Below are 17,918 nucleotides of genomic sequence, written 5' to 3'. Positions count from 1 at the left end.
AAAACCCCCCCCCCTCCCACCAAAAAAAAAGAAAAAAATTCAAGCATTGTAGGATTTTGTAGGCTTTCTAAAAAAATTTGCGGTTATTTGACATTTTTAAACTTTTTCGGTTTATTTCAGAACTAACCAAATATTATGGGGGTTTGTGAAATTTACCCTCAAAATTAAACGTGATCAGTTTAGGGGGTGTTTGTTTCACCAAAAATTTTGGCATTTGGTATGAGTTACAAGTTTTGGGATCAAAAAATGAGTTTTTTTTTTGTATTTTTGGATTCAATATATGATGTTTGTTTTAAGAATTTTTTTAGAATATTGAATCTCAAAAGTGCAAAAAGTGCCCAATTTTTAGAATTTGCCAAATCCTCTCATCCTCTCAATTGGAGAGGATTTTGACAAGTCCCATAAATGTATGTGCTTACCTCTCAATTGGAGAGGATTTGAAAAATCATAATTTTATCTTTTTGTGGGAGGTAACCTCACCAAGATAGCATATTCATCATATTACAAATTTTTGGCAATTGGTAATGCTACAATTTGAGCTTGAAACAAATAAGATATTACAAATTATAGTATTACAAATCCCAAAATATTAATGAAACAAACAACATTTTAGAAATCCCAACCCATAACAAAACACCTATGGATTTCAAATCCCATGGTGAAATCCATATCCTAAAATTATAGGATTTGAAACAAACACCCCCTTATGAGAAGGATTTTCTAGATTTTAGCCCCTTACATCTTCAACAATTGTATATTAGTCCCTCACACCTTGGAAATTGCATATTAGTCCTTTAAAATCTTTAATAATTGCATATTAGTGCCTCAAACCTTAGAAATTGCATATCAGTCGCTTTAAACCCAACACCCCCTTAAAACAACTCCAAACTCAGAACAAATCCAAACTCGCTTGAGTTCATCTTCTCCAATGGTTAGCAAGAAACCCTAACCTAAAGTTGAGCTTTTCACGAAGGTTTGAAACATTAGAGAGAGGGGTAGAGTTTGGTGACCACAGATTTTAGAGTAGGATTTGAGGGACTGATACGTAATTTCTAAGATATGGGGCACTAATATGCAATTACTGATGATTTTAAAGGAGGAATATGCAATTTCTAAGATGTGAGGGAATGATTTACAATTATTTACCAATATTTAAAAGTGCCCTCATGATTTACGACGAGAGGCGAGAGGAGAGAAGAAAAAGGAGAGGGCGGGTAGAGAGAGAGAGAGAGAGAGAGGGAGAGAAGTGGCAAGTTGAGAACGAAAGTAGGAGGAGTGAGAAGAGGAGAGGAAACGAAGCAACGATGCTGCCACCACCGCGATCATCGCTCCGCCTCCATTTTAGGGCGCAAAAAATTGAAACGGACAGAGGACCAACCAGACACAGTAATTCGTGGATTATCTGCACTTTTCCTCCTCCATTACAGCCGGAAGAAGCAAGAAGCAAAGAGAACGACCGATCGACGAGAAAGGGGAGGGGGAGGAGACAGAAGACGAAGAAGAAGAACTTGGCCCTCGCTGAGGTCGCATCATGGCCGGGTTCGATCCCTCGAAGAAGGTACCGTTCCTTCTCTCTCTCTCTCTCTCTCTCTCTCTGTAATTCTTTTTGTAAGGTGAAGGTTATTTGCACTTTAATACCCTAACAAAGTTTACCCTTTGTCAACTTTTTTCACAGTTTGATGCCCTGAGGTGCAAAAAATGCTAGCCGTTAATTTTCTTCAAGAACATGAACGTAGATACAATATCTCTTACCACATTTCAGTTTTTTTCGGGTTTGGGGAAAGTGACGAGAGAGAGTTTGGGGTTTTTTTTTGGGTATCAAGCGAACTTCAATTATGAAAATTTTGGCGTGTCAAATCGTCGAACTAGAACTTTAGGGTCGTAACCTTAAACAAGGGGGAAACCATGGTGCGTTAGAGCGCAAATAAATCTACATGAAACTTAATGATTGTTGATGTGTACAATGCACATATTAAAAATGTAGAAAGGAAAACTCAATAACATTCCCTTTTCATATTGAAAAGGTGTGCTTATTTTAAAAGAAATGGAGGGGCAAAATTTGAATTGAAGTTGAGAGAAAGTAAAAGAAATATATATAATGTTTTTAAAGTGGAAGTGTGCAGATATAAATGTACCTGGTGGCATCCTCTGCAATACTTCCAAGATCATATGTATGGCACGAATACGGAAAACAATGACTCATTTTGTTCTTAAAATGTGCAACAGAACTCTTTCTACTTTCCGTTATGTGCCTTTGAGTTTTTTTTTGTCGGTTCAACTGCTCTGAAGAGAACCATTCTTTATTTACCCACTTCATTGAAATGCCTTAATACTTTATCTAATTTTTTAAGGGCGGTTGACATTGATGGGAGGACACATTGTTTGCACATGAAAATATAATATGGACGAAAATATTTGCCTAGAATGTATAATGTAGTTTTCAATCGTTCTCACACAACAAAAAGAAGGTTCACAAGTTCTTATAAGATTTAGGGATCAGTATTTAATTGGAATCTGCAGATGCTTTTTTGGCTTATAATGTCATAGTGCTTCAGTTTGAGGGAGTAACATTGGCGCCTTGCTGACATTGAGATATACATATATTTCTGTATCACAAAACTTAGATGAAACTAGTTGATCCAACTCTTGCCTGAGAGTAGAATGCACTTCAGAAAATCTGCGTAGCTAAGTACTATGGCACTTTTAATTGGATAAATACGTTTTGGTGCAAGCTTACTTGTATTCCAGTTTGAGATTACAAACACCTGTTATTTTGTTTCTTATAGAAACATAATGCGCAATTTAGTTCACATTAACATTTTGTCTTATTGCAGGGAAACATAAGCGTGGGTTCTCATGTATGGGTTGAAGATGCACAATTAGCTTGGGTAGATGGTGAAGTTACTAAGATTAGTGGTGAAGAGGTTCAAATCCAAACCAGCAATGGGAAAACGGTAATTCTACTTATGCTGTTATGTTTACTTACCTTAAGAAATTAGCTTATTTTTGGCTTGCAACATTTTATACATCTACTATGCCTTGCCTTCTAAGTTCACGAATGCTTAAGGCTAATTACATGGAAAATTGGCAGCCGCATTATATAAAAGGAAGGTGTTTTTTTTTTTAATTTGATATCAGGTGTCCTATATAGGCATGCCTTTCTTATTGGAATTATGCACACATCCCAAAGCTATACATCTTTCCTACCACAGCACCTCCGCTTCGCAATTCTCTTTTTTTGATAATCAATCGTGTGCAACCCACGATTATAGTTTTTCTTCCCAAGAATCAACTTATATTCATCTATGCTACAAGTTTTCAGTCATCATTGTCATCCACACCTATCTTCATCAAATTGAGGGCATGGAGCAGTGCTTCAGGAAGCAAGTGACCAAGTTTTTCTGGTTATTGATCTGGTAGGAACCATGTTGTCAGTTGCTGCCAAATTTCTTATTGTTAGAATTAATATAAATCTATAATCCTTGATCCTCACCATAACTTCAGAGTTTTGGTGTAATGGTTAGAGGAGCTCAATTTAAAATGGTATCAGAGCAACCTAGGTTCAAATCCCACCGGCCACGAACTGAAAGTGGATTTTCTAAAAATTGACACTGTTGTGTGAGTTCAGGTTTCGACCCATAAAAAAGAGCGCTCAACCTACGGGGGCATGTTATAATTAATATAAATCTATAATCATTGATCCTCACCATAACTTCAGAGTTTTGGTGTAGTGGTTAGAGGAGCTAAATTTAAGACTTATCAAGGCAATTATATGGAAAAATTACCTTGCAGAAGCTTGTTATTCAGATGGTGAATAGGTGGATATACCTCATACAACTATAAACTAACTGTTCAAATCTCCCTAGATTCGCAAAGAGTCTGGATTGAGATTTCATGACCAAATGCACTATGGGGATTTTTCATTTGTTCTCAAGGAAAAAAAACTATGGGAGTAAAATGCCATCACATCCTTTTCTATTTAAAATTAGATCCATTACCAAAATGTTCTATAAAATTGTTTTTCTGAATTTAGGAGTATTTGGTTGTAGTCAACTCTTGAGTGGTGTCTATGCGTCATTCAGTCTTCTTCGCATCCCATCCATATTTACAATATTTTTTTCTAGGCAGAAAATATCATAAATTTTTAACTAACATCTCTTATACAGTTTGTTACTCTGAATTTGCGTAGCATAACTCCTGTTTGGATCCGATTTAGTTGAAACTCATATGCAGTGTTGACTTTGCATACCACTAGTTCATAGTTTCATCAGATAATTTATATCACATAGATATATTGTGAAGTTTATGGCCTCCTTTTTTAAGTAATCACGTGGTGCAGTTGTGAATTTTTGTTTCTTCGCATTCATCTGCATATAACTTGTCTCCACATTTATGATGATGCAATAGATTTTGTGGGTAAGGCATTTAAACAAAAGAAATTATTTTTGGGAAGGGAACTTTTTCCTCATCAAATCTCACGATAAGGAAAACTTATGCCCTTCATATTTTGTTGTTAAACTCATTTTTACAGCTTAATGTTTGATTTCATAACTGCACACTATTTCACTTAGCATTCTCCATCATAGCGCTGAAGAGATATGGCTAAACAAGAATAAAAAAAGTTGAATTCACTGCTTTAGTTTGTCTATCTCCTCCTACAGCTTGCTCAAACAGCTCAACTTTTCCAAAATGGCTCAGAAGGGAAACTGGCCAACTTGCTTTACCTGCCATTTTTATGTATTCATAATAATGCAGTTTACCTCTTAGCCTTAGGTATTTGCAAAATCTTCCAGCTAGCAATACTAATGATTTCAAGGTTAGGATTGAATAAGAGTGCCCATATGAACAAACAAGAACTGAAAAAATGGTAGAAAATAAGCTTGTGAAACCAAGAGGCATAAGTTCAACCACAGGGTTGCTCTGTCTAGGATTGTCTCAAGAAGGACAAATAAGAAAGGAGGAAAAAGAAAGGTCTCTTTGTGCATTCTGATACATGGAAGTAACATAATACGTGTTTGATGTTGAACTTTAGGTCACTTCAAATCTATCAAGAATATATCCCAAAGACATGGAAGCTCCTGCTGGTGGAGTTGATGACATGACAAAGCTCTCTTATCTGCATGAACCAGGAGTTCTGCAGAACTTGGCAGCTAGATACGAACTCAATGAAATTTATGTAAGCTTTCAGTTCTTGTTACATTTTCTCATACATGTTTCCTTATAGCTATCTCATCGGCTTTTAACATTTAATACAATATTACGTCATATAGTATGAGCGGATTGCCATTGTTGTGACAGACTTATACAGGAAATATTCTTATTGCCATAAATCCATTTCAACGGTTACCGCATCTGTATGATCTTCACATGATGGAACAATATAAAGGGGCACCATTTGGAGAGCTAAGTCCTCATGTTTTTGCTGTGGCAGATGTTGCATACAGGTATAGTTATATTTCTGTTTTGCTGAACTAATTTTTTTCCTTCAAGAATGTACAATTTGCTTAAGCTGTATGTTGGAAATAGGGCAATGATAAATGAAGGAAAAAGTAACTCCATTCTGGTTAGTGGTGAAAGTGGGGCTGGTAAAACTGAAACAACAAAGATGCTCATGCGCTATCTTGCCTACATGGGTGGCCGTGCTGCAACTGAAGGACGAACAGTTGAACAACAAGTTCTGGAAGTAAGATTTGAGTTTATGTTTACCCCTTTATCCTTATCTCTATGCAATCTGCTTGTTAGCAGTTACCAAATAACACTTACTGGAGGCTTTGTTAACCAATTTTATTGCAGTCTAATCCAGTTCTTGAGGCATTTGGCAATGCTAAAACTGTTAGAAATAACAATTCAAGGTTGGTATTCCATATTGAGTTCATGTGTTTAAGAGAATGGATGTGTTCTTGACAAGGCTGGTCTACCTTTACTGATCACTCCCTACTTTCATTTTCCCTTTTTCTTTTGCAAATTTATGCAGTCGTTTTGGTAAGTTTGTCGAAATACAATTTGATAATAAAGGAAGAATATCAGGTGCTGCCATTAGAACTTACCTTCTTGAAAGATCTCGGGTTTGTCAAATTTCGGACCCTGAGCGCAACTACCATTGCTTTTACCTTCTCTGTGCAGCCCCACCGGAGGTAAAGCTCCATTTTTCTTAGAGTAGCACATACAAACTTCGTTATTTTCTCCCATGGTAGATAGCAAAATTTTCAAGTGGTTTTCTGCTGTAAGTTTTGAACAGCTTGTTTGAATTTATTTTTGAAGAACTACTTTGACTTCCCAGGAGGTTGAGAAGTATAAATTGGGAAACCCTAGGTCATTTCACTATCTAAACCAGTCAAATTGCTATGAGTTAGTCGGTATAAATGATGCCAATGACTATTTAGCGACCAGGAGAGCTATGGATATTGTTGGTATCAGTGCACAAGAACAGGTATCAAAATAATGATCATTGCATATTTCGTTTGTAGATAGATAAATGTGGAAAGCATCATATGATCGTTTCTGAGTGTGAGTTATCCCCAGGATGCAATTTTCAGGGTTGTCGCATCCATTCTTCATATCGGCAACATCAATTTCGCGAAAGGAAAAGAAGTTGATTCGTCAGTTCTAAAAGATGACACAGCTAAATTTCATCTCAAGACAGCTGCAGAGCTTCTGATGTATGTTGTAGTTTCTTTTGCTTTTTTCTCTCGAATGTATTTGCCATATGGTTGCACTTGACTTTGCCAAATTTCAGGTGTGATCCTCAGGCCCTGGAGGATGCACTTTGTAAGCGTGTGATGGTAACACCAGAAGAAGTTATTAAGAGAAGTCTTGATCCTCATGCTGCAACGACAAGCAGGGATGGTCTCGCAAAGACAATATATTCCCGTTTATTTGATTGGTAAGATGAATATCTGGTTAACAGATTATAATGTTTACAAATTATGTTGGTTAACAAATTATATAGTTTGCAAATTATGTAGTTTTAAATTATGCTATGTCAATATCAGAATCCTAACTCTTTCTGAATGGGATTCATTTGCAGGCTAGTCGATAAAATTAATGTCTCAATTGGGCAAGATCCCACTTCTAAGTCTCTGATTGGGGTCCTTGACATCTATGGTTTTGAGAGCTTTAAAGCAAATAGGTTAGTGTATTACTCAGTGCAGCCCAGTTTGATATTTAAGACACACCTATATTTATATACCATTCCTGTTTCATATGTTTTTAACAATTTTGCAACATTCTGTAGTTTTGAGCAGTTCTGTATTAACTTTACAAATGAGAAGCTGCAACAACATTTCAACCAGGTGAAATTTGCTTAACGGATATTTAACATGGTTGTTATTTTCTTATTTGGCTCTCACTGATAATTAGTGTCATATTTCCAGCATGTTTTTAAGATGGAGCAGGAGGAGTATACAAAAGAGCAGATTGATTGGAGCTACATTGAGTTTGTTGATAACCAAGATGTTCTGGATCTTATTGAGAAGGTTTTGTCTTCCTGTTTTGATGCAATATCAATTAGTGAAGTTATATGCATTTCCTGCTGTGCATGTGTTGTTATATGCATGTACAGGCAAGCAAACACCAGAGATTGGATTTTAAACTCTTCCCATTGAAGAGGCCCACTCAATACTATGATAATACAACCTAACTGTCTTCCTCCCAAACAGATTGGATTTCTCTCTTTCAACTGAAGTGGATATCTCAAAACAATGAGGATCACTGTGTTTTCTTTTACAATGATGATAAATATATGAAGTACAATCTGCCTCTCGTATACAGTAGATCCTTACATTGATAGATGAAATGATTTCCGTAGATGCTTCTTAGAGTGAATAGATGAAGAAAATAAATTCATAATGATTGACTGTAAAGAAACAAGGAGGTGTTAAAGAATCTATGAAATAAACTCTTGAGGAATGAAATATGATGTTTGAACATCTTAAAAGTTTGAGACTTAAATGCTAGAGAAAGTTGAAACTTCTGATCTCCTGTAACTAGTAGAACTTGTTGAAATAGAGGGAGAGAATGAGATTGCTTGATTAGCCCTCCCCTTTTTGGTTGTTATTTATAGTGGAGAAATAGAGGGTGAGGATGAGAAAATTTAATCCCCTATCCTCTTCGAGTATTATTTATTGTGGAGAAATTACATATTTAAGACAATGTGACACATTGTATCTACATGACAACTCCATGTTTTATCTAGGCACGTGGCAACTCCACCATGTAGTGCATCGTATCTATACTTGACAACACCACTGTATGGTACATTGCATCCTGACACACCTAATTTCTGGGCTCTCTCTCTCTCACTGTAGCGTTTATACATGCCCAGCTTGTCACATAAACACAAAAGACTTTTCATGAAATGCAAAACCATCAATCTTGAGTAGCTTCATCATTAATCGAACCTTGGGCAGAAAAACTGGGTTGGTAGAGTTAACAATAGTAATTTGAAGGTTCACAAACTCAGGAATTTTCAGACAAACAGTAGAGTCGTTGGCATGGAGAGAAACTCCGACATTGAGAAATGCAGTAAGACCTCCGACATTTCAACAATTAGTAGAGTATCTGACATTTCACATAAATATGTTTGAAACACTATGACCATTGTGGATCAGATCAGGTCAAGGAGGGCTGAGAACAATCAGCCAACCATATTTTTTTCTCGAGCAAGTAGAAAGGTGCAGCAGGTTGGCAGGACTAGTACAGGTTAGCTGGATCAAGTTCTGCCTACTGAAGAAGTAAGCCTAATTTGAATTTGACTTTCAAGTGGAGGGAAAAGCTATATTCAACATTATTTCTAATATACTCGCTGGTCAGAACAGTCATATACAATTATACAATAAGGATGGCAAATAAGAGCCAGACAAGGAACGTTGGTTGCATAGGTCTTCACATGGGTGCAACATGTAATCAAAAGATAAGACAGACATCTATTTCAATCTTAAGAAAATGAGTCTGTAGCCTAAATATCTTTCTGTACATTGCGTGAAAATATTAAACTGTGCACAAGATAAAATGACAAACTGAGCTGAAATACAACAATGAAGAAATGTGAGCAACAACTCTTGATAGAAGCCAGTCTTTGCCTTGGCAGAACCTGGTAATAAATAGGTCCAAATAGATTTGATTAATTCCTGTAAAATGAGAAATAGTAAAATAATAATATCAATAAAGTATTCAAGAGATAAAGGGTCAAGAATTGAAGGTTTACGACTAAAATATCCTAAATTGCTAAATCTAGAATCTTATCATGAATCACTTCACAATTTTTCTGTAACAACAAACAAAGCCATTATCCCAAAATTTTGGGGTCAACTATATGAATCCTATTATTCCATTCAATTCTACTGAGGGCTATCTCCTCTATTAACTGTTTCCATATCCTTAATTGCTTCTAACCAAGTTCTCTTAGGCCTACATCTATTTAATTCTCCTTGCTTGTTTGTTTGTTATTAGTTCACATAAGTGAGGCCACTCCCTCACAAACAAAGCCATTTTGGCTTGTCTATGATCTCATAATGTCTACACTTGACATTGTTCCTAATAAAAAAAAGCTAAGTTTAGCCTTGAAGTAGCTTGCTCCGATATGGCAATGATGCTCTTGAAAGGCTTGTAGTTTCATGCTTTCCAATCGCCTCCTTGTTGATATAGAAATGTGGCACAATCCACCCCCTGTGATCATGTTCCTTTGACCTACATCAAGACACATGACAACTGATTGGTTAGTTATCAATTTTCTAAAACAAGGTTTATGCGACATCATAAGAGGCAAACATATATTGGCTAGTTCTGCATGGACTTCAACCCTATGCGGCGAAAGAAGCAGTTAGCTCATTTAATTAAGCCCATGCAGGTTGTGTCTTTATATAAAATTACATGGGTGCATACAGCATCCTATCCAGCAAGGACAATGGTTTAAGGTCGGGTCCAAATCCAATAACTTTCCCGCGGATTCAAACCCTAACTAAGACCCTGCCACAATAAATATTTAAACCTCAAACTGAAGCTTCATTATCCTCACGTTCAATTACTGGTACCTTCCTCTTCAGAGCCAAATGTGATAGAGGAGATTCCATTTGTGGAAACGACCAGATATCGATATCCTATGAGTATATGATGATATATTGGTTATAACTCATGCAGGCATGGTGGGGGACAATATGGTGATTATCAGCAGAAGTATGTATTAACTTTTTGGCCTCTTTCCTTTCCTTTCTTCCAGTTCTTTGTTATTTTGTTATTTCGGTTTTCTTGTTGTAGTCGCAGATTGAGTAAGTTTGTGCCGATGATGATACCACTTCTTTCTAATATACCTCTAAAATCTAATTTCGTGAATTATAGCCTGTTGAGTCAGTTTCGTGTATATATTTTTCTTTTTGGACTACACACACAGCTAAAATTAAAGTCTGCGTACTTTTGCATAATCTGTTTAATCGGTGAATAGTTGTTTATGCATCATGTGTTCTCAGGCCGAATATATAATGGTATCACGTTTTAGAACTATGAGTTCTCTTGTATTTCATGACCCTTGTCATGCCTTACTGTCAGATGTTACATGATCGTTTTTTGCGGCTACTAAATTAGTGATCCTAATACTTGCTTCGTTAGTGGTCGACTAATACTATTACAGCTGTTATTCTCTTTAGAGTAACATTCCTTCTAATGTCATATAGTAATTAATTTTCTTCTTCTTCTATATTTTAACCTAAATTTCTAATTAATTCTCACAAATATTGAAGATGATCTTTTCAGAAAATATAGCTTTAAAATGTATGCATCTGAATTTGAGTTGCTATCTCTTGTTGGAAATTCACCAACTGTTGTTTCCTTTTTGCAGAAACCTGGCGGTATTATCGCACTTCTGGATGAAGCATGGTAAGATAATATCCTTCTTCAAGCAAAGTTACTCTGATTTCTGTCGATTTGTTTTCTGAGTAGGAACATTTTTAAGCCCCTTTATGTACACACACAAACATAGACAAGCCAAAATGGAACATGCCATGTATCCTCACTTATGTGAGGGAGTGGCTTATATCTACTTAATATGCTCTTGCCTCTTGTCAATCTAAACCATTTTTCTTGCCCCAAAACATAGAAGATCACACATCCTACTTAATGTGCACTACTTAACCGGTTGCAAAACATAACCAACTTTCAACATGGGTGAATCCTTGGGCCAAAAAGGAGTTACGGTCTCAAAACGTAGCAGTATTTCAAGTGGTAATTCCTTCGGGCCAAAAAAGAGTAATACATTTGGCATAACATAAGAACAGTACTAGGTACTCTTTCATGTCAAAGATATTGCTCCTATGTCAAAGTTACTGCTCTTTTCTTTTCTTTAACCAAAGGGCTTAAGCAAAATTCAAATTTTTTGTGGGGCTACCAAAATGCAATAAAGGTGGTTGAGCAAACAAAATTTTTTGTAGTAGAGACTGCTGAACTTACTGATTCTTAGAACTTCAGCTGTATACTGGTTTGCATTCTTCTCCAGTTACTGATAATTCAACTTTTTCCAGTATGTTTCCGAAGTCAACTCATGAAACCTTTTCTCAGAAGCTTTATCAGACATTCAAAGTGCATAAACGCTTTGTAAAGCCAAAGCTGTCCCGCACTGATTTTACGATATGCCATTATGCTGGCGAGGTCAGTAATTAGTAGTGATTACCGAAGTTTCACGTAACCTGTTGAGAAATGCGGTAATGAAATCATCATCTGTTCTATGCTATTTCAGGTCTTATATCAATCTGACCAGTTTTTGGACAAAAATAAAGATTATGTTGTGGCAGAACATCAAGAATTGTTGAGTGCTTCAAAATGTTCATTTGTATCTGGCCTTTTTCCTCCCCAGGCTGAGGAGTCATCCAAAACTTCGAAGTTCTCCTCTATCGGTTCACGTTTTAAGGTGCATATGATTTTATCCCCCTTTACTCAGAATTTTTTTGACTAGTGTTCAACAATTTTTGAGAGGTTTTAATATCATGCTACTAGTTGTTACTATTCACTTTTTCAATAAGTAGGGGTAGTTGATTCTTTTTGTCTATTTGCTGCAGTTACAACTACAGTCCTTGATGGAAACTCTGAATTCCACAGAACCTCATTACATCAGATGCGTTAAGCCAAACAATCTTCTTAAGCCTGCTATATTTGAGAATGTCAATGTCATGCAACAATTGCGCTGTGGTGTAAGTTAATTCTGACGTTCAATGTTGAGATTGGCCACCATCTGGCACGGCTACAATGTTAATCCATATTTCACATCCATTTCCTGTGTGCTTGAATTTTTTAGGGTGTCCTTGAAGCTATTAGAATAAGTTGCGCCGGATATCCTACCCGGCGCACTTTTTTCGAATTTCTCAACCGCTTTGGCATTCTCGCTCCAGAAGCTCTGGAAGGACAGTAAGTTTCTCCTTTAGTTTACTTCCATGGATTCCATTATCCTTTTACCACTGTCTATCATATTTCTTGAAATCTATTTTACTGTACATATTATTCAATATATTTTGCCATTTTTGTGCAGTTTTGATGAAAAGGTTGCATGCAGCAAGATTCTGGAGAAGAAGGGGCTCAAAGGTTATCAGGTGAATTCAGGATTTTATTACTTCCTTATGTTATATGTTTTTTAAAAAAAATAATGCAAAGCGCAGATATCAGGAGCTTTAACTTAATTCTGCCTTATTTTTCTTGTAATCTTCTGCTTGGCAGTAAACATTGTAGGATGTGTTTCTCATACATTAGACCAGTAGCATTGAGTGTGATGTTAATTTTGGTTATTTATTTCCCTTATTTGGTTTTCCAGATAGGCAAAACCAAGGTTTTCCTTAGGGCTGGTCAGATGGCTGAGCTAGATGCTCGAAGGGGTGAAGTGCTTAGCTGTGCTGCAAAAACTATTCAGAACCAAATTCGGACTCATATTACTAGAAAACAATTTATTACATTGCGAACAGCTTCTGTTCTTATGCAGTCATTATGTAGAGGTGCTCCCCCTACATTACCCACATGCGTTTTGTTTTCTTTTGTTTCAAAATTTTTTTTGATTGCCTTTTACTTGCAGGAAGACTGGCTTCCAAAATGTATCAACAAATGAGAAGGCACGCTGCTGCAATTAAAATTGACAAAGAATCACGTAGGTTTCTGGCTAAGAAGGCCTATACGCGTTTAAGGCTTTCAGTTCTTGTTATCCAAACTGGCCTTAGGGCTATGGCTGCTCGGAACGAGTTCAGATTTAGAAAAAGAACTAAAGCAGCAATCATGATACAGGTTGCTATGTGCTTAAACTCTATAATTAAGGAAATAATTTCTTAAATGTTACATTGTTTATGAACATCATCATGTATGAATCCTATTTGCAGACCCATTCTCGACGTCACAGAGCATACTCATACCATAAAAGTCTAAAGAAGGCATCTGTTGTCACCCAGTGCAGATGGAGGGGAAGGATCGCAAGGAAGGAGCTTAGAAAGCTCAAAATGGTCAGTAGTCACTGGACTAGTTTGATTTTGATGGCGTGCCTACTGCACTTGAGGTGCATCTTGATTAGTCTATAGACATCAGTTCCATTTATCATTGCTAGCATGTATCTTTTCTAGAAAAACATGTTGTGGAAGTGTGGGAATTTCATGATATATGTTTTGCTGTTCAGTAACCAGGATTGGACATTATGGCCACCTTAGGGGATTCTTTTTGTTTTCTTTAGTGAAGGTTAAAAAGGAAAAAAAGTGCCTTCATCAGGAGCTGAGTACTTTTGTGTGTGTGTGTGTGTTGGGGGGGGCGGGGGTGGGGGAGAGGGTATATGTGGTAATAGGAGCACTGACTATTATTCTGGCATTCCAATTTGGAAAGTTTGGAAACCTACATTGATATTACAAAACAATTCTTGAGACATGACATTTCAAGAATTTTTTTACCTATCCAACTTGCAATCAAGGTCCAACAGTAATTCCACTGAAGACAGAAATTTTGAAGGTGCAATATTTCTATTCTACTCTTTAGAGTAGATTGCTTTGAACCTCCAAGGGTATATTCATGAACCTCCACTAAAAGATATTACTCTTTTATATATCATAAAAGGTAAAAATACAGGAAACCTAAAATTTTTAAGTTTTTTTAGTAAGAATCAAGGATTGAGGAATCTGCTTTGTATAATCTGGTTGCAAGATGACATTTCTTGTTCCAGATATTAAATTCCGAAGTTGTTAACCTCCAAACCATTATTTGTAATATTTCCAACTCGAGTTCATTTTCACCTTAATAATATTGACGCAAATGTCAGCTCCTAATAAAATAAAGGCATAATGTAGACACCACCTTGGCTTGTAATTGTTCTATTATCTCCACGGGTACCTCTCCACGGCTATCGCCATATTCATAATTGTGATTTTAGTGATGCTATTAACATCATCGATTTTATCAACACTAGCTTGTGATTTCACCACCACAGATTTTTCTTACCAATTCATCACCATGCAATTATTGTTATTGCAACTAGTGCTATTTTGGATGGTACAATTACTTCTCCAGAATCAATATGCTGTCAGCACTGCAGAGCAACCATCCGCCTTGGGTTAATTACCGTCTTGATATTTTCTGTTACCAGCACTTTTGTTCTTGATGCTGCCTGTGCCATGACATCAGCAGTCTATTACCATAACGATAAGAAGCGACTGTGATTACTAATATCACTTTAATTTGTTTTCTTTATTTATTAAAATAATCGTATCCTTGTCACTTTTCCTGGTCCATATCAGTTTCACTGCTTCAACTTTGCAACCATTTCTTTTCATAGTCAATGGCTCTATCTTCACAAATTGGAGGTCAATGAGAACGATTAACCTTGTGAGGTTGGGAACACTATTCAGGAACTCTGATCAGTGTACTTGATTGACTAAAGTGGAAACAAGATTTCCAACAAGGAATTATATCTAGAATCATAAACTTCACATTGGACTTGTCAACAAATGTTATCAGAAGTTTGAAAAGTTGAGGTGTTGCTTTTGAATTGGCTATAGATTATTGTGAATTTGACACGTCTTGCTGTTGGAAAGTTGCTCAAGTCCTATATCTCATTTCCATTTTTGATTATCTGTATTTGTTTTGTGCAGGCAGCACGAGAAACTGGTGCACTCAAAGAAGCAAAGGATAAGCTTGAAAAGACGGTGGAAGAGCTCACGTGGCGTTTGCAGCTGGAAAAGAGATTGAGGGTACTATTTATTCCTATCCAATTTGCACTCTATTAGTTTAAATATTTGCTGGAAGATTCTACATTTCTATATGAGGCCAAAAACCATCATTATTTGTTTTCTTCTTTTTGTGAGTAAATTCTATGTTTAATTGCCTGAGTCATAAGTCATACGGAAAGGGTTTGGGATTGGCTTTGGAAATCACTGGATTTTGGGCTGCGGCCTTTATTCAGGAAAGGGAAAGGAGAAAAGAGATAAACTTAATTTTCTAGTTACAAATCTATGTCCACATTGTGTTCTATAACTACTTCCAGTCTTCCACATAAAATTTTAAATGGACTTGAAGAACTTAATAATTATTGTGGTTAGTTATGTCATGAACTCTTTTATGTGCAGACTGATCTGGAAGATGCAAAAGGACAAGAAATAACAAAATTGCAGAATTCACTACAAGCAATGCAAGCTAAAGTGGATGAATTAAATACATTGCTTGCCAAGGAACGAGAGGCCGCAAAGGCTGTTGAAGAAGCACCTCCTGTAGTCCAGGAAACTCAAGTTTTTGTACAAGATACTGAAAAAGTTGATTCACTTACTGCAGAAGTGGAACAATTGAAGGTATACTCTGCCTTTGCTCTTTTAGTGATTTTTCTTATTTCTCCCTGATACACCTTACTTTTTCATTCATAACAAAGTGGATCATCTAAAGATACTGATCGAATCTACATTCATGATCCTTGCTATATGCACTTCTAGTGGATTGTCATGACCATGTATGGATGCATGTCAAGCTAATGTCATACATTATAAAAAGGAGCCAATGTGATGTTATGTTTTCATGGAGGTTATATTGGTTGGTGGAATGGAATATGTATGACTAAATTCATTTTGCTGAGCATATAATTTCTTTGAATGCAAAAAGAATGCATGATTGACATGGATGCATGTCAAGCTAATGTCATACATTATAAAAAGGAGCCAATGTGATGTTATGTTTTCATGGAGGTTATATTGGTTGGTGGAATGGAATATGTATGACTAATTTTATCAACACTAGCTTGTGATTTCACCACCACAGATTTTTCTTACCAATTCATCACCATGCAATTATTGTTATTGCAACTAGTGCTATTTTGGATGGTACAATTACTTCTCCAGAATCAATATGCTGTCAGCACTGCAGAGCAACCATCCGCCTTGGGTTAATTACCGTCTTGATATTTTCTGTTACCAGCACTTTTGTTCTTGATGCTGCCTGTGCCATGACATCAGCAGTCTATTACCATAACGATAAGAAGCGACTGTGATTACTAATATCACTTTAATTTGTTTTCTTTATTTATTAAAATAATCGTATCCTTGTCACTTTTCCTGGTCCATATCAGTTTCACTGCTTCAACTTTGCAACCATTTCTTTTCATAGTCAATGGCTCTATCTTCACAAATTGGAGGTCAATGAGAACGATTAACCTTGTGAGGTTGGGAACACTATTCAGGAACTCTGATCAGTGTACTTGATTGACTAAAGTGGAAACAAGATTTCCAACAAGGAATTATATCTAGAATCATAAACTTCACATTGGACTTGTCAACAAATGTTATCAGAAGTTTGAAAAGTTGAGGTGTTGCTTTTGAATTGGCTATAGATTATTGTGAATTTGACACGTCTTGCTGTTGGAAAGTTGCTCAAGTCCTATATCTCATTTCCATTTTTGATTATCTGTATTTGTTTTGTGCAGGCAGCACGAGAAACTGGTGCACTCAAAGAAGCAAAGGATAAGCTTGAAAAGACGGTGGAAGAGCTCACGTGGCGTTTGCAGCTGGAAAAGAGATTGAGGGTACTATTTATTCCTATCCAATTTGCACTCTATTAGTTTAAATATTTGCTGGAAGATTCTACATTTCTATATGAGGCCAAAAACCATCATTATTTGTTTTCTTCTTTTTGTGAGTAAATTCTATGTTTAATTGCCTGAGTCATAAGTCATACGGAAAGGGTTTGGGATTGGCTTTGGAAATCACTGGATTTTGGGCTGCGGCCTTTATTCAGGAAAGGGAAAGGAGAAAAGAGATAAACTTAATTTTCTAGTTACAAATCTATGTCCACATTGTGTTCTATAACTACTTCCAGTCTTCCACATAAAATTTTAAATGGACTTGAAGAACTTAATAATTATTGTGGTTAGTTATGTCATGAACTCTTTTATGTGCAGACTGATCTGGAAGATGCAAAAGGACAAGAAATAACAAAATTGCAGAATTCACTACAAGCAATGCAAGCTAAAGTGGATGAATTAAATACATTGCTTGCCAAGGAACGAGAGGCCGCAAAGGCTGTTGAAGAAGCACCTCCTGTAGTCCAGGAAACTCAAGTTTTTGTACAAGATACTGAAAAAGTTGATTCACTTACTGCAGAAGTGGAACAATTGAAGGTATACTCTGCCTTTGCTCTTTTAGTGATTTTTCTTATTTCTCCCTGATACACCTTACTTTTTCATTCATAACAAAGTGGATCATCTAAAGATACTGATCGAATCTACATTCATGATCCTTGCTATATGCACTTCTAGTGGATTGTCATGACCATGTATGGATGCATGTCAAGCTAATGTCATACATTATAAAAAGGAGCCAATGTGATGTTATGTTTTCATGGAGGTTATATTGGTTGGTGGAATGGAATATGTATGACTAAATTCATTTTGCTGAGCATATAATTTCTTTGAATGCAAAAAGAATGCATGATTGACA

General features: G+C 36.3%; 1 protein-coding gene across 1 annotated transcript in view; it reads left to right on the top strand.

Moving 5' to 3' along the window:
• The window catches only part of LOC109843439 (myosin-11-like), a 24,643-nt gene continuing 7,935 nt past the window's right edge, over positions 1,211-17,918 (top strand). Inside the window, exons 1-24 of the mRNA XM_020412371.1 lie at positions 1,211-1,558; positions 2,835-2,954; positions 5,033-5,176; positions 5,299-5,444; positions 5,527-5,683; positions 5,794-5,852; positions 5,975-6,134; positions 6,281-6,430; positions 6,523-6,659; positions 6,737-6,883; positions 7,028-7,129; positions 7,235-7,292; positions 7,374-7,475; positions 10,832-10,869; positions 11,511-11,637; positions 11,726-11,896; positions 12,045-12,176; positions 12,281-12,390; positions 12,512-12,572; positions 12,791-12,968; positions 13,046-13,251; positions 13,344-13,463; positions 15,093-15,191; positions 15,567-15,785. Coding sequence (XP_020267960.1) covers positions 1,532-1,558; positions 2,835-2,954; positions 5,033-5,176; positions 5,299-5,444; positions 5,527-5,683; positions 5,794-5,852; positions 5,975-6,134; positions 6,281-6,430; positions 6,523-6,659; positions 6,737-6,883; positions 7,028-7,129; positions 7,235-7,292; positions 7,374-7,475; positions 10,832-10,869; positions 11,511-11,637; positions 11,726-11,896; positions 12,045-12,176; positions 12,281-12,390; positions 12,512-12,572; positions 12,791-12,968; positions 13,046-13,251; positions 13,344-13,463; positions 15,093-15,191; positions 15,567-15,785 — 2,970 coding nt within the window. The 5' untranslated portion in view covers positions 1,211-1,531. The remainder of the gene's footprint in view (positions 1,559-2,834; positions 2,955-5,032; positions 5,177-5,298; positions 5,445-5,526; positions 5,684-5,793; positions 5,853-5,974; positions 6,135-6,280; positions 6,431-6,522; positions 6,660-6,736; positions 6,884-7,027; positions 7,130-7,234; positions 7,293-7,373; positions 7,476-10,831; positions 10,870-11,510; positions 11,638-11,725; positions 11,897-12,044; positions 12,177-12,280; positions 12,391-12,511; positions 12,573-12,790; positions 12,969-13,045; positions 13,252-13,343; positions 13,464-15,092; positions 15,192-15,566; positions 15,786-17,918) is intronic.

This window comes from Asparagus officinalis, chromosome 5 (genome assembly GCF_001876935.1).
Source record: "Asparagus officinalis chromosome 5, Aspof.V1, whole genome shotgun sequence".
In the NCBI taxonomy this organism is placed as follows: domain Eukaryota; kingdom Viridiplantae; phylum Streptophyta; class Magnoliopsida; order Asparagales; family Asparagaceae; genus Asparagus; species Asparagus officinalis.
Note: the sequence above shows the minus strand (reverse complement) of the source record. Positions and strands in the feature narration are given on the sequence as shown.